Source organism: Desmodus rotundus, chromosome 12 (assembly GCF_022682495.2).
Source record: "Desmodus rotundus isolate HL8 chromosome 12, HLdesRot8A.1, whole genome shotgun sequence".
NCBI lineage: Eukaryota > Metazoa > Chordata > Mammalia > Chiroptera > Phyllostomidae > Desmodus > Desmodus rotundus.
The window spans coordinates 99,837,919-99,859,612 of NC_071398.1; the positions used below are offsets into that span (position 1 = coordinate 99,837,919).

The following is a 21,694-nucleotide window of genomic DNA, read 5'->3' on the forward strand; positions in this document are numbered from 1 at the left end:
CCTCTCTCCGGAAGGAGCTTTGCGGACGCTGTGCCCCCGGAAGCGGAAGTGTGACGCCCAGGCTGTCAGAGTCGCAGTGGGACTTGGTGGTCCTGAAGTCTAGGGAAGTCGTCTCTCGCTGCATCCTTCTTGGCCGTGGAGCGCTTCCCCCCTGGCGGGTGGAAGTGCAGAGCCGGGAGTGCGAGATGAGCACCATGTTCGCGGACACGCTGCTCATCGTTTTTATCTCCGTGTGCACGGCTCTTCTCGCCGAGGGTGAGGGCGGCTGCTCCCCTCACGTTTGAGCTGTCTCCGAGGGGAGGGTCCCAGGCCAGGGGTTCCTCGCGCCACCGCGGGACAAGTTGCCAGCCTTGCTTGCTTGGGGGCTCCACCTCTCTATCCCAGGGAACTTCGGGGCGGCTCGTGCGAAGGGGCGGGCGGGGTCGTGTGCGCACGACGGCCGCGTGTCTCTGGACACTGGCGTGTTTGTGGAGACACCCTCACCCCACGCGCTAGGTGCTTTGGTTGCAGCGTCAGTTGTTGGGGCCTCTGCAAACATGTCTCCATGTAGCACGTCGCTCTTCATGTTGCAGGTATCACGTGGGTTCTGGTGTACAGGACAGACAAGTACAAGAGACTGAAGGCGGAAGTGGAAAAACAGAGTAAAAAACGTGAGTATGGCAGCTCCCTTTCAGAAGTGGTTTCAATTAAACAAAACAAAACAAAAAAAGATGTAGTTTCAATGGGTCAAGTGCATGAAGCACCTATTCGCAGCGGGTATTTGAGGAGCACCAGCTGATGGGAAAACCGGAGAGGGGTGCAGAGACGATTCCAACTTGAAGTCTGCTTGGGAATAGACTTTTATGCAGAGTGTCGCGATGTGAGAGGTACCTGTTAGGGGCGGTGGAAGCCTTTTTGACTCAGGCGGCCTCCTGGGTGGTTAGAATTTGCATGGGGAATGAGATGGGGGAAGGATTTCCAGACAGAGAATGTGGCAAATGTGCAGAAAGGGACATATTAAGGACTAAGGTGTGTTTGGCAAATAACAGGTCGTTACTATTGGTATCAAGGAAAGTGGTGTCCTCGGGGATAAGCCACGTTCCGGTTGGTTGAAGGCATGTTTGACGAAGAGGTTAAGAACAAGTCGAGTTTGTCAGCCGGCTCCACCCGCACCAGCCTGCTTGCCGCCCTCCCCGCACGCAGCCACACTCCCGTGCTGGGGCCTGGCTGGGGCTGTGCGCTCTGCCCAGAACGCTCTCCCCTGACAGGTAGCCATCGCGTCTTCTTCACACCTTTGTTCAGAGCGCGACTCCGTGGCTCTTAGCTCAACCGCTGGGCGCAGCTGCAGCCTGCCCACCCCCTCTGCCACCGTTGCCCCTGGCCTCGCCCTGCTCCGTCCCCTGTGGCTTTCATCACCTTCTGATACACTGTGTCACTCACTCACCGTGTTGTTGCTGTTGGTTCATCCCCGCCGCCTGGAATGAGAGCTTCCCTGGGCTGGGACTCTTTGTGCTGTAGTGGATGGTCACCACCTCGCACAGGGACTGGCACGTGGTGAGGGGGTAATAAATGCCCGTTGACTGAGTCCTTTCTTCTCTCCTTGTATGGGCCGTCCACAGTCGCACCCTGTTCCTGCCTCCTCCTGGGTCGTTTCAGCCTTCCCAGCCCTGTCCACTTGTGCCACCACCCCAGTGCATGCATCGGTCCTGTTTCGCTGGGCGCACTGCAGTAGCCTCCTCGTTGGGTTGCTTGCGGCCCCTCAAACTGAATCTCTGCGGGGCCTCGAGTCCTTTCTCAGACACAAATCTGATGGTTACTGGCCCTTCTGAAAACATTCCATGTCTTCCCGTTGCTTTTAGGGTACAGGTGTGGCCTCCAGGCTGACATGACCTGGTGCCTCCCCTCCCCTCCCCCCTCCCTCCCTCCAGCCCCCTCTTCGGTCATGTTCTTCCTCCTCTGTGTCCTCCAGCCTCTCAGGCCTTTTCTGTCCTCCAGACCGACCAGCCCTGCGTTTTCCTGCCGTGGGCCGGCCTCTCTGTCTGCTGTTCCCTCTGCTGGGCAGTGACCCTGACCCAGTCTGTCTGGTCTCCCAGATGGGGTCAGGTCTTCCTGCCGTGGGCTCCGATTCATCTCTATACCTCTCCTTAGGGAAGCTTTTATAAGTGCACTTTTTCCAGTGCGTGATTATGATCATTAAAATAATGTCCTCTCTCCAGCTGAACTGTCATTTCAACGAGGGCGAAGGCCACTGCACAGTTTCTGTAGCGCTCGCTGCAGTGGCTGGCGCAGAGCGACACGGGTGTGCGGCTCAGAGTAAAGAGCGCGTTGTCTGCACAGCCTGGCACCACGTGTGTTCTCCGTGAGGACTTGTTCTGCTCTGACCCTAACCCAGCCAGCTGTCACGTGACAGCATCCGTGCGTACGATTTCTTCATGTCACACGTGTCAGTGAAGAGTCTTATGAAACACAAGTCACGTCTGGCTTCACATTTGTTTGGATGAATGTTGTCATACCTTAAGTATTTACGTATTAAGTATTTTCTTCAGGGTCCACCCTAATTGCTTCGTGTCTAGTCATCTGCATTATAGAAACAGTTGTCTTCATACCTCAATTCAAACTGATGTAGTTGCCGGGCAAAGCTTCCAGAGTTACGATTTTTAATAAAAATTCCTCGGCACGCTCACTTTGAAGGTGAGCTGGTGACGATGGCAATCACGTTGCCTTCCAGGAGCACCGTCAAACTCAGGACGTGCGTGCCGTCTTCCTGCCTGTGAGCAGCTGGCCTGTGAGCTTGCTGCGTGTGGAGTTCACCGTGGTTCGCGCACCACAAAACAGACGGGCGCCCACCCTGTCTGCTAGTCGCTTCTCGCCAGGGGCACGGCTGGTATATGTGGCACAGGAGGAGATGAGGCACACTCCTCCGTCGTGCAAATGTCCTCGTTGCAAATACGTGGCCTGTTCTGCCATGCTGCGTTCGGAAAGTGGTACGGATCTAGGCAGGAAGCGTCTGTGGGGCTTTTGAGAAATGCAAAAATATAAGTAGATTTGAATCAGGATGAGATTCTTGTACTGATCTGATCTTAGACGTTATTTGGAGGATACTGGTGTCACCCAAAAATCTGTCCTACTGTGGTGGGCCTTTGACAAAAGGTGCTTTCTTTTTTATTTAAAGACTTTACTCATTTTTTTTTTTTTTTTTTTTGAGAGGGGGAGAGAGAGGGGAAAGGATGCTCTCTTAAAGATAGTAAGTGGGTTTCCCTGGCTGGAGTGGGTCAGTGGATTGAGCGCTGGCCTGTGAACTGAAAGGTCGCCGGTTCCATTCCCAGGCAGGGCACACACCTGTTTGCGGGCCAGGTCCCAGCTGGGTCATGTGAGAGGCAACCAATCAATGTCTTTCTTACACACTGATGTTTCTCTCCCTCTCTTTCCCCTCTCTCTAGCAGTAAATAAACGAATTTTTTTTAAAAAATATACTAAGTGGGCTGACTCCCGGTGGTGTCTGAGCATCAGCACCTTCAGGTGCGCCCTGAAGATCAGGAAGTCCCCTTTCGTGGTGTTTCCTTTGTAACTCGTGGTGTAACTCCGCCTTGTTACTTCAGTCATGAAAGGGATTGCAATGTGCATAATCTGCTGCTGTGACCCAGGGGGAGCGTTTGTGAAGTGTTTCTGTTGTTCGCAGGAAAACAGGATGCAGCTTTTTGAATAATGTGTAAATTGAGAGATCTCCGGAATTCAGAATGCGGCAATACGAGGTCAGGGAAAAAATGTGTTTCGGGGCCCATGTTTTATTTTTGTCAGCTCCACCATCTCCACTGCTTGTAATGGGGTGAGGCTCTGGTGAATAAGTGTCAACACAGCAGTTTCTCTGCCATCTCAGTGAGAAAGACGCTGGAGTAATTTATCTTGCCGCTAGAGAAGACGCACTGTTCTCAGCCTGGCCTGCTGGGAGGGCAGCTCATTGTCTGTGGCAGCAGGGTGTTTTCCGCTCTCGGCCTCTGCCTTTGCCCTGGTGCCTTACACGGTCATGGTTCAATGCCAAGTGGTCGCGTCATGGTCCTTCTCGGTGGGGGAGAAATGGTTTTGGTTTGGGGGGTAATACTAACGATAAGGAGTAAACCATTCAAGGTTTTCTGTGCATTTTGTTTTCTACAATGTTATTTCTGTGGCATCTTGTGGAATTGACTTAGTTTCCTTTGATGCTCTCTTACTGGTAGGTTTATTCTACGTCTCTTTCTTCTTCTTGTGTATTTTTATATACCTAGAAAAGCACCTGTGACCTAGACGTACATGTACACGCAAACACACACACACACACACACACACACACACAGTACTTCAGTCAGCTCTTCAGCATTCCATTTGCGACATTGCAGCCCAGTTGAACCGTACATCTCTTTCCTGAAGCAGTAACACCAACTCTGCTTTTCAAATTCAGACAGCGTACTTAACTTAACAAGGGGAAGTGTCCTGCCTGCCAGTTCTCTTTAATAAGACTTTTAGAAATAACGCACACACTGTATTGTTTGCTGGCAAAAAAAAGTGTATGAGGGGAACCCCCACAATTTGTTTATACAAAGTTGTATGTTTACAACTTCTTATTTATAAAAGTTGTATATTTAGACCTGTCTGGGTAGCTCGGTTGGTTGGAGCATCATCCCGATACGCCAAGGTTGCAGGTTCAATACCTAGTCAGGGCGCATACAGACACAACCAATCAAAGTATAAATGAGTGGAACAACAAATGGATGATTCATTCTCTCTCTCCCCCCCCAAAAAATCAATAAATAAAAAAATTAAAAATTGTGTAGTTATTCTTACAATACACCTATTGAGATGTTTTTTCCACTACTCAAAACAGTTTTTGAAATCATTGATTTTGATGCCTTTTAGTGCTTCTGCTGTTTGTGTTTCACTTCTTCCACATCAGCAAAATGTTTCCCTTTGAGGACTTCTTTCATCTGGGGAAACAAACAAAAAAAAGTCGCACAGACCGAGATTGGGCGAAGAGGAGGGTGGGACACGGGGAGGGCAGGGCAGTTTGGGTCAAAGACTGTTGAACACTCAGCGTGGTGTGGGCAGGTGTGCCCGCAAACCACCCGCCATGAAATGGGCAAACGCGTTGAAAGAGTCTTCACAAAAGATCCAGTGAAGCCGAATGCAGCCTCTCACAACAACGCCAGCGGGTGCAGTGATACAGGCGGGCTCCTGGAACACTCACCTAGCGAGGAAAGCCTAGACTACAAGGAGCCCGCCCTCCAGATGGTAATTGCGGTTTTTTGGCGGGTATCCCCCCTGGTAGTAATACTGTACAGAACAGATGATATAAATAAACCAAGGAAAGGTAGTTTTTGACATGTCTGTTTTTGGTCCATTCAATGGGACTCGAAGATAGTAAGTATAAAATATAAATAAATACATTACACTATTTCTCTTCAAAAGCTTCTGGTTGCTCCACCGTCCTTTGAATGGAAACACACCAAAAAGCGTCGGCCGTAGCTTTGTTGGCCTCCTGCTCTTCCTGCCCCATGCCTACGCCCGCCTTGTGTGTCTCCTGCGCTGTTGTTGTCACCTGGATCGGTCTTTAGAGAGCGTGGACCCTGTTTATCTTCCCACCTCCCCAGAACTGTGCCTGTCAGGCGGGCAGCCTGCTGCTGACCAGCGACCCCACCCCTGCAGCGGGGTCAGTGAGAGTGCGGCCCTTTTTCAGGCCAGAGCTCGTCACAGCAGCCTGAAAACCTTGCTGGCCCACCCCCGGCAACCCCTCCGCCCAGTGGTCTCGTCTAGATCATGCCCGTGTTCTCCTGCGGTCCTTTATGGGCCCTGGAGTGAGGGCACCTGCCACGTGGCTGGTGTGCCTGGACCAGAGTGTGGGGCTGCCGTTTCCTGCCAGCAGGCGCAGGAGTGGACTAGCCGGCTTGGTTGTGACCATAACCAGAGTCAGCGTGGGACTTGCTTGGAAGCCTCTGTCACTGGCCCAGACTTTGTTTCCTTAGCGTCACGCACAATTAACCGTTACTGTTACTCTGTGTTTACAGTGGAAAAGAAGAAGGAAACAATCACAGAGTCAGCTGGCCGGCAGCAGAAGAAGAAGATAGGTAAGCTGAGTTATCGGTGTACACGAAGGGCAGGTCTTCCTGGAAGGAGTGAATTCTGAGCGGACGACACCATAACAAGGGTGCTGACCGCGGTCACTCGAGGGAATGAGTCCGCAGCCCTCCGGGCACTGGCTCACGTTACCTTTCCCGGTTCTCCCGACTGTTTTATGGGCCGAGTTCACGCAGTTGCTCCTTTGTGCTCTCAGCTTTGAAAGGTCAGCTTTGGTGAAACGATGTTGGCAGCCGCAGCCTTTGACCTTGGCTGAGGTTCCTGGCCGTGTGGTGAAACACACCATGTCTCATGTCTGGGGTGACCATCTCCAGCTGGGTCTGCGTCACCTGCGCTTGTCGCTGCCGTGGCCTCCCTCCTGAGGGCTCACGGGAGACGGGGGCCCACAAGGGCAGGAGGCTTTCTGCTGAGCAACTCTCATCTCGTCTGAAAACTGGTGATGTGATCTTGGCTTTCGGTGTGTTTTAGAACTTAATTACCAAATGTAATTCTCTTCCAAAAAGACAATTTATAAATGATTGGACATGATTTGTATTTACGATGCTTCCTGACTCTGAAATCGGGAAAATTGTGTGTTTGGTTCAGACGCTGTGTTTCTGTACGTAGGTCCTTGCTGTTCTGTCCCAGGAGAGAGTTCTGCCAGGCTGGATGGTGCCAGCGTCCTCTTTGGATGCAAGCTTTCCAGTTTAGTGTGGGGGTACCAGGGGTCTTCCAAGGGGCCTGCTTGCTTAGTTCTGTGGCCAGATGCTACCATGCGTCTACTGTGTGGGCCCGGTCACCCTGGAGAAACACTGGGGCGATGCAGGTGGGAGAGAGGGCGGGGAATGGGGGAAGCCCAGGGCCCTGGTTGGAGGAGCAGCAGATTGGGGCCGGCGGGAGAAGCGAGGGTGGTCTCAGGTCTGAGCACACCGGGCTGGGTGCGCCCGTGTAACCATGGGGGCAGATGTTGGGTGCGCCGTTGGGTGGTGGCTTTGGAGCTGGCAGAGGGAGAAAGGCTGCAAGGACATGTTGGAATCATAGGCTGATAAGTAGCAGCTGAGTCCACAGGGAGACCACACGGAGTGAGCAACACGGAGGCCAGGGACCGAGGGTCCAGAGGGCATGGTTGGCAAAGGCAGACTCAGAGCTCTGAGAGGGCACAGCCGGGAAGCAGTGTCGAGCCTGGACGCTGAGGGGAGAGGTCCGGGCAGGAAGGTCCGAAGGCGGGTGTGTCGTGTCTGAGGGGCAGAGTGGAGGTATCAGGGTCGTCGTGTTGGAGGGCAGAGCCAGACTGCGCAGGTTAGGAGATGGTCGCACTGCGGGACCCAGACCGGGAGCTCTGCCAGGCAAGGCGGGAGAGGGATGGAGATGGGCGGCGGGTGGCCCGCTGTCCTTAAACTGATGCCAGAGCGCCTAAACTTGGGTGATCTCCACGTGGGATGCAGCCTTGAATTGTCTGCTCACCAAGAAGAGAAGTGAGATCGTGTTTACGAGGAGTTGAGTATCAGAATCTTATCAGGACTCACCAGACACAATATTCATTAGGGGCTGCAGAAAAGACAAACCATTTATCCGTTCTCTAGGTTTGCAGGTTTCACTCTCAGATGAAGCCCAGCTGTCAGAAATCTGTAGCCCTAAACTGCATTGTCTGCCACGATGTAAAATTGCTCCTGCACTTTCGCCGGGACGTTGGTGCCCTGAGGCCTGTGTGAACAGCTCACCCAGGTGCAGTCTGCCGTGGACACTGCCTCAGGGCTTAATCCAGGGGTGCTGCTTCGTGTGCAGAGTCGAGACCACACCAGAGGTAGTTTTCAGAACTTAAGCTGGAGCCCTGGCCTGGGGGCTCAGTTGGTTGGAGCATCATCCTGTGCAGAAGGTTGTAGGTTCAATCCCCATTCAGGGCACATGCAGGAGGACCTGAACGATGCATCTCTCTCACATCAATGCCTCTCTTCCTCTCTCTCAAATCAGCGAATATATCCTCAGGTGAGGATTTAAAAAAATTAAACTTGAAAGATTTTCATTTATTTAAATTGAAATAGTTTGGTGCTCTGCTGCCAGTGGATTTTTTGTTAGTGCCAAGTGTACAATGTGCCAGGTAACCGGCTCGTCTCGTTAAAATGGGGAAGAGTGAAGCAGAAGTGCTTTCGCAGCCCCGGCCAGCAGTGGTGTCGCATCTGCCCGCGCGCAGCGCTCTGTGCCCTAACCACTTCTGTATCCCTTCCAGAGAGGCAAGAAGAGAAGCTGAAGAATAACAACAGAGACCTATCCATGGTAAGAGTGCTAAACACACCCTCCTGGTAAGCCACACGCTGTTCGTTAGCGAAAGACCCCACCTGCACAGAGAACACCACGCTCACCTGTTCAGAAACGTTAAGTCCTGCAGGCTGTGCAGAGCGCCGGGTGGTCCCCGGCGGATGGAGGTGAAAAGGTGCCGCGGGGGCCGGAACTGCACTGCGGGGCCAGGAACAGTGCTGTCCGATGGCCCTGTTCCTTCCCCACGGTTCGGATTGGCCCCTGGGTTTAGGGGCTGCTTCTTCCTTCTGTTAACGCTGCCTCTCTGGTTTGGGGACCTAGTCGCCCCAGTGTTGGGAGTGGAGCGTTATAGAGGGCCTTCCTTGTGCCCTTTGCCCCCGGAGGGGCCTCTGTCCCGAGGGGCAGGCGTGCGTGACGTGTAAGGCCAGGGGGTTTCGTGACCGCTTGCTGGCTGTCTGTAGGGACGGTTTGTTCAAGCATCTCTTTCCGAGGCAGAGGTGGGCTGATGGTAGGGCCTGACCGCTTTTCTTCTGCGTTTCTAAGTGTTTCATGTGGCACATCTGGACTCTGCCACAGCTGTTTCTTGGTTACTGAGAGACCTTTGGTCGATATCTTTATCTTGAAATTCTTATGAAGAAGATGATACTTTAGAGGTACTTTAAAAAAAATAACTTTACTTTTCTATTGATGCAGCCAACCTGAGCTTCCGGCTGTTGGGTGTCCGTCGGCTTCACCCTCAGGCCTCCTGCCCCTCATTCCTGGCAAGAAGGCGGGGCCCGGGGCCTGGAGCACGGTGCTAGCATCCCTCCAGAGTTCTGTTCCCGCTTGTGCTTAGAACTCATCTGCCGGAATCGGGTGTCAGGGCCACCCCAGGGTGGGGCCCAGCAGGCGGCCAGGAGAAGAGGGCAGCAGACAGCTCTTGGCTAAGGAGCGCCATTAGAAGTGTGGCGTGGAAGCAGACTCGGTGGTGTGCCCAGTGTGAAGTGACGGTTGGGTCTCCCTGCAGGTCCGCATGAAGTCCATGTTTGCCATCGGCTTCTGCTTCACCGCCCTGATGGGGATGTTCAACTCCATGTGAGTACCTCCTGCGCGGCTCCGCCTGCCGTCGCTGCGGCTCTGGTGGTTTCGCTGTTCCCAGTGCACCGCCGTCCACATCCACAGCAGTTGGCAGTTTGCCCCCGCCCCCTCCTTTCCTCTCTCTGCACGTCCTGCGTGCACTCATGCGGCCGTGATCCGAGTACTTTCCCGGGTCATCCGGGACCACTCTGCGGCCTTCCTGCTCGCTGAGGACATGACCTCAGTCCAGTTCTCACAGTCAGGGAGGCTTGGTTCTGACAGAGGACAAACGTAGGGTAACCTTCTCCCCCTCGCAACAGTGAGCGTGTCCTGTGTGCGAGGCAAAGACTTGGGTGCTGTGTGGTCTCCAGAAGGAAGGCGGTCACGTGGAGACCTTCGGGCCGTTAAAGTGGGGTCCTCACAGCTGCGCCCCCTGCGATGGTGAGGTGGGCCCATGGTCCAGCCTGAGCGCTGGCGGAGTGGCTCTGACAGGAGCGGGCAGCTCCAAGGGGACACTGGCCCCTGTCTGAGCCTGCCAGAACCCTGCCACACGGACAGGACTTTCTCCGCTCTCCTCCTCCTCTTCCTCCTGCTCTTCCTCCCCCGCTTCATGTTTGACTGTCTGTCTGTCTGTCTTGCCCTCTCCCTGTAAAGGCCCCCCAGTCTGTTCTCTCCCCGTCTGTTCAGCGGCGCTTTGTGCTAAGCATTGTGCCAGGTGTGGGAATGTGACGAGTAAGGCGCCTCTGCCCTCCATGAGACCAGCATCTCCGGGAGACAAGGCTGATAGATACGCACTTGATGGAAGTTGTGACGGGGGTTGCGCGTGTGTGCGTGTGGCACAGTAGGGAGAGAAAGATTGCCTGTGCCAGAGTGGGGGCCGCGGAGGGGCTCTAATGGCTTCAATACAGAATTGTCCACTTGACAAGTAACTTCAGTAACTTGCCCAAGGTTTCCGGAAGTCCCAGAATTTCTGACATAATTCTAAGCTCAGCGGTCTCCTTTTTCCACTGCCGCGCTGTCTCTCACTTCTAGGGTACACATCACCCTGAGTTGCCAAGCAGACCAAACACTGAAAGGCTGTATAGTCAATGAGTGAGCTTCATCGGCACAAGCCCATCCGCATGTTCTGAGCTCTGTCCCTTTCCGGCTGAGTCCCGCGAGGTGCTCACACTTCTGGTTTCTAAAGCAGTGTTTTATAGCTTAGTGGGGGGTTGTGGGTAGCTGTTCATTTTGGCCTTGATTGCTGCGGTGGACTTGAGCCCTGCTTTGCTCGAAGTCCAGCGTTAGCTTTACCCCCTGCTCTCATGCGCAGGCGCGTTCTAAGGAGACAGGCTGACGCAGAAATAACTGGCCGCTCCCACTGGCACTGAGGCTGCCTTGTGTTCACGTGCAGTCCCGTGACCCCACCCAGGCGCACACGCCGGGCTGCAGGCCGCTCTATGGGCAAGGCTTCAGATGCATTTTTCGCCCAGGATCCTGAGGCTGAAAAAACTAGGAGTCAGTGGTTCAGAGAAAGATCGACAGGAGCGGTCTGCGTCCTCCCTTACGTCCGTGTACTAAGGCCTGTGTTTAGAGTACTGGCCTGTCTTTGTTTCCTAAAGATCAAGGGGCTGAAAGTTCTATTTCGGTCCCAGGCTCTTCTCTGGAACTCAGAAGCTTGTCAGTCTTCCAAATACAACAGTCCCTTGTTTTTTCCTTTTCAGATTTGACGGCCGAGTGGTGGCCAAGCTGCCGTTCACCCCGCTCTCCTACATCCAGGGCCTGTCGCACCGGAACCTGCTGGGGGACGACAGCACCGACTGCTCCTTCATCTTCCTGTACATCCTCTGCACCATGTCCATTCGGCAGGTGAGGGGCCAGGGCCCTGGTGCCTCGGCATTTCAGAGAACAAGAGACCGTGCATACAGTGTGGGTTATCACCCAGCCTCTGGGGTGGTCAGCTGTCGGGTCTGGTGGCCCCACCTAGGTTTGCGCAGGTGTCCTCTCCGAAGGTGAGAGAGGACGCCAGTACCTGAGGACACACTGCTCAGCAAGTGCCCCGGCAGTAAGCCGCGAGTGCCAGTGTGTCCTCCCTACCCTCAGAGCCTGCGTTAGCTCTGACCCGGTACCAGTGGGTGTGCGCCGTTGCCCTGGGGGGCCTTTCACTCGCTTGTGCTAGGGCCCGCCGTTCCCACGACCACTGCTTGGGGTGTGTGTGGGTGGGGTCACTTAGGGACGGGAGGTGGCTGTAAGCCCAGACAGGTCCTACAGCGCGCTTGGAGCTGCCAGGTTCCCTCTTCCTGGTGGCTGTCCAAAGGCACGGGCTTCCTCCTTCCTGCGGCACTTCCTCTCCATTAGACACCGGTGCCTTCTTGTCACTTCCAGAGCCCAAGCCAGCAGGGGATTTGGTGACTTTAAGTTGCTCAGAGTTGAGATGAGGCCAACAGGAAGGTCAGACATTCACAGAGAAAATGAATGAGAACAGAGGGAGGGAGGGAGAAGAGACGGCTAGGGGAGCCCAGAGGGCTGGCTTCACACTGGTCAGTACGGGGGGAGGGCTAGGGAGTGACGTGCTTTGAGGGGGGACTTGAGAGAGGGAGAGGGCTCGCCTTTCAGGGTGCCGCTCCGTGTCGCACCTACAGCCCGTGGGCCGGCACCCGCACTGCCGGACCGCGGACACGGCGCTCTCGGTTTGCTGGAAGTGCGTCTGTCAGTGTTGGTCTTGCTTTCATCTGACGCTCCCTCCTCTCTAGCTCTTTGGAGGCAGTGCCTTCTTAGTTGTCTGTGTACATCTCAAAGTGCCTACGCAGTTCCCCTGCCGTTAACCTTTCTGGTTTATTGTGGCAAAGTAGACGTAACGTGATGGGACCGTTTCTAACCGTGCAGCCCTGTGGCATTGAGTGCATCCCCTTGTTGTGCAGCGGCCACCGCTGTCCAGCTCTGGAACTTTCTATTTTTTTTTTTTTTTTTAAGATTTCACTCATTTTTTAGAGAGAGGAGAAGGGAGGGAGAAAGAGGAGCAGTTAAACATCGACGTGAGAGAGAGACATTGAGTGGCTGCCTCTCGCACGCCCTTGGCCAGGGGCGGCCGCAACCCAGGCGCCCTGCCTGGGCATGGGTCTGTTGACCTTCGGTCGCAGGCCGTACTGGCTCTGTCCCCAGAACTTCTTGATCCAAACTGGAATCTGTCCCCGTGAGACACCAGCTCCCCACCCCGCCCACTGCCCCTGGCAGCCACTGTCCTACCTCTGTCCATGAGTCAGACCTCCGGTGTCTGTGACGTTGGCCTCATTATCAGTAAAATCGTGTAGCATTTTTGTCCTTTTGTGACTGGTGTAATACTTTCAAGATTTTTTCTGCATTGTCAGAATGCCTTTCCTTTGTTGAGGCCAAATGCTGCTTCCCTGTCGGGGTGGTCCGGCCCCCACTCTGCCCTCCTCCTGCCCGTGGACACGTGGTTGCCACTGTGGCAGCAACCCGTCTGTCCCTCTGGGCTGTGGTTTCAGAGGCGGGCCTGGGAGTTGTGGGTGGGCGTCCCCCCCAACCCCCACCCCACCCCCTCCCACCTGTTTAGCGCGGCTGCTGCACTGTCTCACCCAGCACTGCTGTGGCCTGAGGCTCCCATTCCCCACCAGCCGGGCGGGTGTCTGACGGACACAAGTAATTTCTCGGTTTCTGCTGCAGGGAGTGAGGGCCAGTTTCCTTCCTTCATTCAAGCTACTGTTTGCACCCAGCAGGTAAAAACGACCTGCATTAGACGAGCCTTCCCTCCACCGGAGGCGTGGCCGCGTGTTCTAACCTGCTGGTCCTCCTCCCAGGACCTGGGGAGCGGGGTGAGCCTGTCTGATGGGAATGGCTTTCCAGTGTCCGCAGAAGACTGGGACTACCCTTACCTGTGTCAGGTAGTCACATCCGTACCAGGTTAGCCAGATCGCTTCCTTTACCGACGTGAGCGATGGTTCATTAAGCCAGCAAGCTCCGTGGGGCCCTTGGTAGCGATAAAGCGCTCCGCCCTTTAGGAAAGAGGTATAATCCTCGGCTGAATGAAGGGTCGCTTTCTGCTTCCCCAATTTTCCCTTATCCTTAACAGAACTGATGGTCACATTAGTGGCCCTTCCTTGACAGATTCGTCTGTCAACAAAGGAAGAGCAAATACGTGTGCAGACTCCGTGCTGGACACTCCACGTCCAGTGGGAGACAAAACCGTGGCCCTTGTCCTTGTGGGGCTTATGTTCCTTTTAAAATAAAAAGGTTAATTTCCCACCTATAGCTTCACTTTGGGGGGAAAAAAAAGAAACACGATCAAATATGAGTGTGTAGAAGATACTTACAATTATTTCTGCTGTGCTAGTCGTTCCAAGTGGAAGCAGGTTAAACCGAGTATTTGTGAGTGTGGGTCTCATCTATTACATGTCACTTCCCCATTCTCGGGCGTACTGATTGCGTGGTTTGCCATTGACTTAAGAGCTTTCAAGGAAAAAAAAAAAGCTGATCATACAGCGTGGGGCTCGAGCAGGCTTGCAGCTGTTCACACGGAAAGTGATACAATGATTAGTAAACACAAATACAAAAATAAACTGTTTCACATACTCACAACTGTGAACCTCCTTTGGCCCCACCTTGTAAAATAGAACTTCAGACCCATTTCTACTCTAAAATTGTGGGGAGGGCAGGACTGTATCACAAGGCCAGGGGGTCTCATGGCCACACAGGCCGAGGGTCCTCCCTGAGCCTCGGTTTTCACGGGGGGCACACGGGTCTGCCGAGAGTCAGAGGGCAGCGGCCAAGCGTGGAGACGGCTCTTCTCGAGGCCACGCTGCCCCTCCCGCCCCGCATCCTGAGGTGGGTTTGAAACGAGTGTTTGTTCCCAGCCCAAGATAGAACAGAGTTCCTTTTCACAAATTAAGACCTGGTGTGTCATGTTAACCGAAAATAAGTAATTACCTTTTCTCGCTTTATCTCTCTCCATCTGTTGATGTGTGGATGTTTGGTGATTAACGATAAGCCGCCCTGGCCTTCCCAGCCCCGCCGTGGCCGCCGTGTGCATCGGCAGCAGCGGACGCGCGAGGCCGCCGGCTTCCCAGGAGCTGCTGCCAAGTCAGCCCAGGCGGCGGGGGCATTTCCTTCAGGCCTTAATTAAGGGGCTGGCTTGTTTTGTTTCCTTATTCTGAGTCAGTGGATTGAGTACAGGGTTATCTCCTCTGCAGAAAGTGCTCTAGATCTCAGTAAAACTCCAAGCAAACTCACCTGGGAAACAGCTGGGGGAAACTGGACCCTCTTGTAAACTCACAGGCCTGGGAAAGCTGCGAACAGAACTCTTCACTTTGAAAGCAGAAAGCATGAGTGGGTCCGAGGAAATGTGGAATAACGCGTTTCTTCTCTTTTTTTTCTTTTGTCACCCACACCTTGTTGTATAACTTGACGAGGGTGAGGCTGTGATGTGAAGAAGTATCGGTGAGAACTTGGCGTGGTCTCCCGAAGCAGGCATATGCGGTCAGGGCGGAGCTGACCGTCGCTGCCCCTCACCACCCAGCCCCAGGTCCTCCCTCCCTCGTGCTGCGTGTCGGGCAGGTGTGCTGGGCACGGCCTCTCCCCTCCTGGACCCGCAGACACCCTTCTCCTCCGAGGCTGTGTTCACAGGGCGAGTGGCGGTGCCCAGGGTTGGCTGGTTCGGTTTCGTTTCCCCCCCAGCACTTTTAAGATGCTGTCCCATTCTCTTCGGGCCTCCACGGAATCCGATGCGAAGGGTTAAGTTTGGTTTTTAGCATGTTGACTGTGATAGGATTATTATTTTTTTTTATCCTGCTTGGTTTTCATTAAACCTCAGAACATTTCAGCCATAATTTTTTCAAGTATTTTTTCCACCCCATTCTTTCTTCTTCTGTGATGCCAGTTAGTTGTCCATCTTGCTGGTATCACGTCCAATAGGAAACCGAGGCTCTGTTTAATTTTTTAAAGCCTTTCTCCTTCTGTCCTCAGATGGGATGGACGATTTCTGTTAATTGCTGTCAGGGTCACTGACCCTTCCTTCCGTCTGAGCTAGCCCTCTCTCCATCCGGTGACGTTTACATTCTGACACAATATTTTTTCAGGTCAGAAGATTTTTCTTTGCCCCCTTTTTTCCATGCTGAGATTTCCTGTTTGTTTCTTTACTGTGAGAGTATTTTTTATTCTTTGAGGCACAGCTATTTATCTGCCTTGGAAACCTCGTCTGCGGATCCCAGCCTTGGGGTCACCTCAAGGCTGGACTCTGTCGCTTATTCTTTTAAGTACGGGTCGTGTTTCCTGTTTCTTGGTGTGTCTCATCATTTTGGATTGTACCTTGGACCTTGCGAATGATAAGTTGAAGAGACTCCATTCTGTTCGTCTTTGGAAGAGTGTTGATTTTGGGGGAAGCAGGCAACTCACCTGGTGTTCAAACTCCAAACTGCCGCCTCTGTGGTCGGCAGCCCCCAAAGTCTCAGCCGTCTCAGTGCTTCCTGGGCCGGCTGAAGGCTGTCCTGGGCGCGCACAGCGTAAGGTTCAGCCAGAGATCTGGGCAGAGGTTAGAGCTCCCCGCTCTTAGCTGTTATCCAGTGTCCCTCAGTTTCCAGGTGCTCTGCTTGCCCTAATCCCTGCCCTTTGGTTCTTCAACCAGTGACACTACAGTTTCCTTCTCTTTTCAGACACCTACGTGGTGCCAGCTGGGCCTCGCCATCCACTATGAGATGTTAAAAATAAACACAATAAAGAAAGCATCTCGTCTTACTGCGCTAAACCAAAGTCTAGAACATTCCCCTTGACTGGTCCTCAAATAAGGGGCTAAACAGGAGGCCTAGGGAAGTTTTCGTCAGAAAGGTGGATGATAAGAAGACAGAGATTGTCCCTGGGCCCCCTGGGCATCCCCAAAGACCTTTAGTACAGAAGCGGCCCTTGGACGCTGGAGGACAGGAAGTAGTCATCCGAGTTACAAAGGAAGTAGCACGGCTTCCGGCGCAGACTCAGTGTGCGCATCCTCCTTTCAGAGTTGGGGCTTTCACTTTGCAAGACGGTGTTGACTTTGGCCACGTGATTTGTTACAACCTAGACATGTTCCAGAACCGGAGAGCCACAGCCTCAAGGTTCTGTGTTGTTCTTTGAAGGTACTTAAATGGGGGGGGGATGCCCGAAGGACCCAGCAGGGACCTCCAGGTCCCCTACCCTCTTTCCCCTGTTTTCTGTGTGGGGTTCTTACGTGAGATTTTGGTGAAAGAAAAGATTCTGTGGCTTTACCGGGTTTGAAAACTATTGATTTAGTGACCGCCCCCTACCCCCTTGTAAGTGCAAGGAAGCCGAGGGTTGGCGAGGTGGAAAGACATCGCCTGTCCCTTCACCTGGGTCGCCAGTGCTGGCACACAGGCGTTCCAACAGCTGACCCAGGAGGTCATGGAGGCCAGCCTGGTGTTGCCAGGGTTTTCCATAAATGTTTAATTTAGGCCATTCCCTCAAACAGCCTATTCAGACACACTGAAGGACCAAAAGAACAAAAAGCACAACCCTGGGTGTGCCGGCAGGGGTCGTTCGGGGTGGTTGGGTCCTGCACACAGCTTTGCGGGTGTGGCCAAGGTATATCCTGGACTCGGTGAGGCTGCAGTCGGCAGTAAGTGAGGTCGGGTGGCCAGAAGCCGGAGAGACAGAGGGCAGCCAGGTGGTTTCCGGGGATGAGTTATTTTAGCTTAACCACTAAGGGATACAATGTAGCAGCCCGTGTTTATTGCCAATGATCTGGGTCTTCCCAAAATAGCCAGGGAGTGACCAACAACTTCCTTTTCTTGATGCTGGCTCTTCCCCCCTCGGGAGGAAGGGCTGCAGAGCCTGGGGCGTCCTTGTCGGGGTTTCCCGCCAGGAGAAGGTGTGATGACCGGACTCATCCGCCCCTCCCAACACACACCCTTCAGTTGTGACCCTAGGACCAGGACTGGGCAGAAATCAGCATAATTGTTTTACATTTTCCTAAAACTTGTGTGAAGTGTAGTGTTCTCCATCAACTCAGTAATGTGTGAAAACTCCTGTTGGTTAGCAAAAGTCATGTGTCTAACCTCGATCTTGCAACTCAGGAAGGCCCGAGAACATGGCCTCCAGGAGGAGCGCGGAGAGGCCGCGTGGGTCTGCAGGCGGGCAGGCGGAGTGGAGGGCAGGGGGAGACGGCGGGAGACCACGCGTGCTGAAGTGCCTGCTGCCCGTGTGACGGCCTGCGTGCTGACTGGCGCGCGTCCCCCTTCCCCTCTGCACGTGGGGGAGGCTCTTCTCCGAGCTGTGAGGATTTCAGTAAGCAGCTCCGTGGGACCTGCCCAGAGCGCTGTCTCCACCTGACGTCGTCCTGTTGTGCGAAATTCCAAAACGCTGGCGGTGAGCACTGGGAAGGGTGTGCAGCCATCATCAGCAGAGCTTGTTTCCCATGAAGTCCGACAGGCTCTGTGTGCGTTTTTTTAATAGACTTTGTGTTTTAGAGTAGTTTTGGGTTCACAGTGGTGTGCTCACACCTAGTCTTCAGAACTGTGATTTTTGAAAAGTAGGCCAGCCTGCTACAAGGACGTCATCCCTCAGGTGAGGGTCCGTTGGAGCTGCGGCTTGTTGGGGGACAGCCTAACTGTGGCTCTGGGCCAGCTCACGGCCCAGCCTCTCTCTGCCTCAGCTCCGTCACCAGGGCGAGGACAAGTCTGTGAATTGCTCTGGACTGAGAGCGTGTGGAAATGTCGGCCAGTGCTGCTGTAGAGAGGATGGTGGCACCAGGCCTTTGATCCAGAGGCCGCGGGCAGTTCCTGAGTCACGTGTTTACAGGAAAGACTTAACTGACGGTGTTGGGGGGGTCGGGGGGGGGGGTCATCCAAGAAGAGCCGTCCTGAGACCTGGTTTCATCTGTGAGAGTGCCTGCAGGAACTGAACAGACTGTGTGGTTTCCCTGAGGCTAAGGTTGCTCACGGTACTTGCAGGGCGCTTGTATTGAAATAACAAATGCTTGAGTCATGTCACGTGGGTAAACGTGGCGCAGTGTTCCCGCAGGGAGCCCGTGGCCTGGGTCACAGGGAGCACCAAGCACAGAGCTGCCGGGTCCCATGACTTCAGGCCTGCATGTTGTCCACAGGGCTGCGGGGGTGGTGTTGTCGGAGCTGCCCCCTGCAGGGCAGTGCTCGCTTGCTCGTGGCTCGTGCTTCACAGCCATTTGTTTTTACTCAGCAGCCGAGACTGTCAACAGCCTGCCCTTGGAAAGACTGTGTCCCTGTCCTTTCACTTGTCCTCTGTAAATCAAGTGACCTTGTACCTGAAGTGGCATCAGAGGCTTCACACTGGCCTCTATCTCTGCAGCGATAAAGACTCATTTAACGGACCCGTCTGTACAGAACAAGCGAGCAAGGGTGCTGGGTCTGTTTTGTCTGGACCGTGTTATTGTGTTTGTTAACTAGACAGCTGTGTTTATCAGCAGCTGATTTGGTAACATTATTATTTCACATTTTATCTTTAAAGTAATTTCCCCGCAATGCCTTGCTTAGCCCTGGATACATTGTAGGTGGTGAGTAAATACTGGTTAAGTAAAAGCAATTGGAAATTTGTGACATTGCTTCATTTGGTCTTCTCGTTGCTTTGTCAGTGGATTTTTTAGAGGTGGGCAGGTAGGGCTGTTTGTATTATGCAAATAGTACAAACCTGCTCCACTAGAGAATTGTCTTCTTAACTTGTTTCCAGGTTTCTTATTAAAGTAAAGCATGAGCTGTAGTGTTGGGGATAAATAAAGTGTTTTACAGTAATTATATTTAAGTGAAATCTTAAGGTTGTAACTTTATATTCTTGTGCAGTCTGTCGGAATCCGACAGGCTGCTGTCTCAGAAGTAGAAGTGCTCTGCTCTGTGCCCACCAGCATCCTTCCCGCCTCAGGGTCGGGGCGTGAGCACTTCAGGGGAGCCGGGCTCTGGGGGTTCTCGGGTGCCTTCTGCACACACAGTCGGCGCTCGGTGACCACCGAATGGCGAGTGCGGACACGCCGACCTGCCTGCTGCGGTGGGGCGGGGGTGGGGGGTGGAGTTCATGCTAAGACCAGAACAGTCACGTGGGAGGTGCTGGTTAAGGAAGCCCATTGGATTGACAATCAAAACATGTGGTTTTTAATTCTGACTGCTCTTCATTTAACTTTGTAACTTTGAACGAGCCATCCTACTTTTCTGCGTTTTAATTGGAATTCCTCAAATACAACATGAAAGAGTTGAGCAAGCATGAGCAGATGGTCTTTAAGGATTTTCCCTCTTCTACATTCTGTACAGAATTGTAACAACTGGTTCTTATTAACCTCTGCGCTTCATCAGCCCTCCCCCTTCCCTCCAGAGGCATGCCAGTGAGTCCCTGTCACACGGTCCCCGCACTCATTCGGCACCCAGCCGGCCTACACCTGTCTGCTCCCACAACTGCGTCACTGTCTCTGATGACTCTTTGTCTCCACACTGCGGGTTTTATTTGTCGTTGGGTTGATGTAATTTAATGCTTCATTAACTGGTGAAGTCTGAGTATGAACTAGTAGTGTTTATGAGAACTGGCTTCGATAAAGGTAAGTTTCTAAGACACCGTGGCATCCGATCCAGGTGGGACAGCTGGAAAGGTTGGGGGCTGTGCTCAACATGGAGGAGGAGCTGGGCGCAGGTGACTTTGCGGGGTCTGAGTCCCCTCACTTCTGTGAAGAAACCGAAACGGAACGTCTCGGTTCCAGCCCGCGTAGTGCAGTGACGACTGAGCCCACGCAGGAGACCCACACTCGGGGCAAAGGCCTTCCTTCAAAACACAGCTAGCGAGTGTGCTTTAGATGCTTTGTGCTAAAGTGGAGGGTGACTTCTTTTAAAGTTCTCCCCGGGAAAGACCAGCTCCTTTGGTTCGCGGGCGGAAGTCCCGTCCGGTAAGGGGGCTTCTGTTTGTGGTCTCCCCATGTCGTGGGCCTTTCAGAAAGTCACGTGGTGGCAGTCACCCACCAGAGCTCATCCCGGGACGCTGGTCTGTGTGGCCCCCCCGCCTGCGGGGTCTGTGCAGCGAGCGCTTCTGCAGCCCGTAGTAAAACCCCGTCTTGGTTCTGTCTCCCTCACAGAACATCCAGAAGATCCTCGGCCTCGCCCCTTCGCGAGCGGCCACCAAGCAGGCCGGCGGGTTCCTGGGCCCTCCGCCTCCCTCCGGGAAGTTCTCCTGAAACCGAGAAGAACGCTGTAATTCCCGTCACTTGTAGAGATCCTCAGAGTAGACTAGCAGCTGTTTTGTAGCCAAGCCATAGGCAGCCTCAGCCCTCGGGCCACTTTCTAGTCTTGTTCCGAGATGTCATAGACGGGATTTGAATGAGAACGGCACCAGGGGGCCAGGCCTCCAAATCGGCGTGTTGGTCAGACAAGTCCCCGTGACGCTTCTGTAACAGGGACCGGCTCCCGCGGCTGCCGCGAGCCTGCAGGCCGGTCCCCCGGAGCACTCAGCAGGCGGAGAGACAAGTGCAGCTTTCCTCTACTCAGTGACTCTTAATTGGAACCGATTGCTGTGTGTGTTTCTTAGGCCACGAATATGACCTGCAGTCAATAAAGAGGCCAAACTTGAAGCTGTCTCGCCTGCGAGGAGAGACCTGTGTCGTTTTGCCACATTTGCACACACACACGTGTTTAGTGATCTTAACGTAAAGGTGAATGCTGGCCAGGAAAGGCTAGGTTACAGCGTTTAAGGTCCTGTTTTCTCACGTTTGTCCCCTGTGCTCCCACTGAGCAGTGGTCCCGCTGCAGGGACCGGAGGGGGTGGGGACTCGCAGGGCAGAGACCTGCAGGTCCTGGCCCTCCCGCCCCGGCCGCCTGCTGGGCTCTCCTGTAGGTGCACGCAGCAAGGCTGCCACGCGTGGGCGCACGCAGCAAGGCTGCCACGCGTGGGCGCACGCAGCAAGGCTGCCACGCGTGGGCGCACGCAGCAAGGCTGCCACGCACACGCAGAGGAGGGGAGCTGCCCGTCACGTGCCGCAGACCCGGGGGACCGGAAGGCCTGCCGCAGCCTCCCCATGAGCTGTTCTAATCCCTGACCTGAAGAAGTTTCAAGACTCGCCATCGGGACATCATCACACCAGTCCATCACTGAATTACTGGAGCTGACGCCCCAAGCCAGGAAGCCCGTGTGCCCTTGGAACGCGTGGTTTGGCTGCTCCGCCTGTGTGAAGGACGGCATGTCCTCTTTCTAGTCAGAAGGCGAGGAGACCGAGCACCAGTGATGCCTGCATTGGGCTGCTGGGGTGCACTCGCAGCCTGCTGACCCAGTGACTGTCTCATCACTGCAGGCACACCTGAGTTTCTGCGCGGGGACTTCGCAGGTCCCCGAACCTGAG

At 54.0% G+C, this 21,694-nt stretch overlaps 1 protein-coding gene across 2 annotated transcripts; it reads left to right on the forward strand.

The window, feature by feature from the left end:
* Positions 1–31: 31 nt before the first annotated feature.
* On the forward strand, positions 32–20,929 carry TMCO1 (transmembrane and coiled-coil domains 1). Of its 2 annotated transcripts, none has more exons than XM_024553891.4 (7): positions 32–255; positions 573–650; positions 6,015–6,074; positions 8,291–8,337; positions 9,326–9,393; positions 11,079–11,223; positions 20,438–20,929. In XM_024553891.4, the coding sequence occupies exons 1-7, from the start codon at positions 186–188 to the stop codon at positions 20,534–20,536; spliced, it is 567 nt and encodes a 188-aa protein (XP_024409659.1). In that variant the 5' UTR covers positions 32–185; the 3' UTR covers positions 20,537–20,929. The 2 variants fall into 2 exon arrangements, with proteins under 2 accessions (XP_024409659.1, XP_045045961.1); XM_045190026.3 differs by lacking the exon at positions 20,438–20,929 and adding an exon at positions 19,692–20,427.
* The last annotated feature ends 765 nt before the right edge of the window (positions 20,930–21,694 follow it).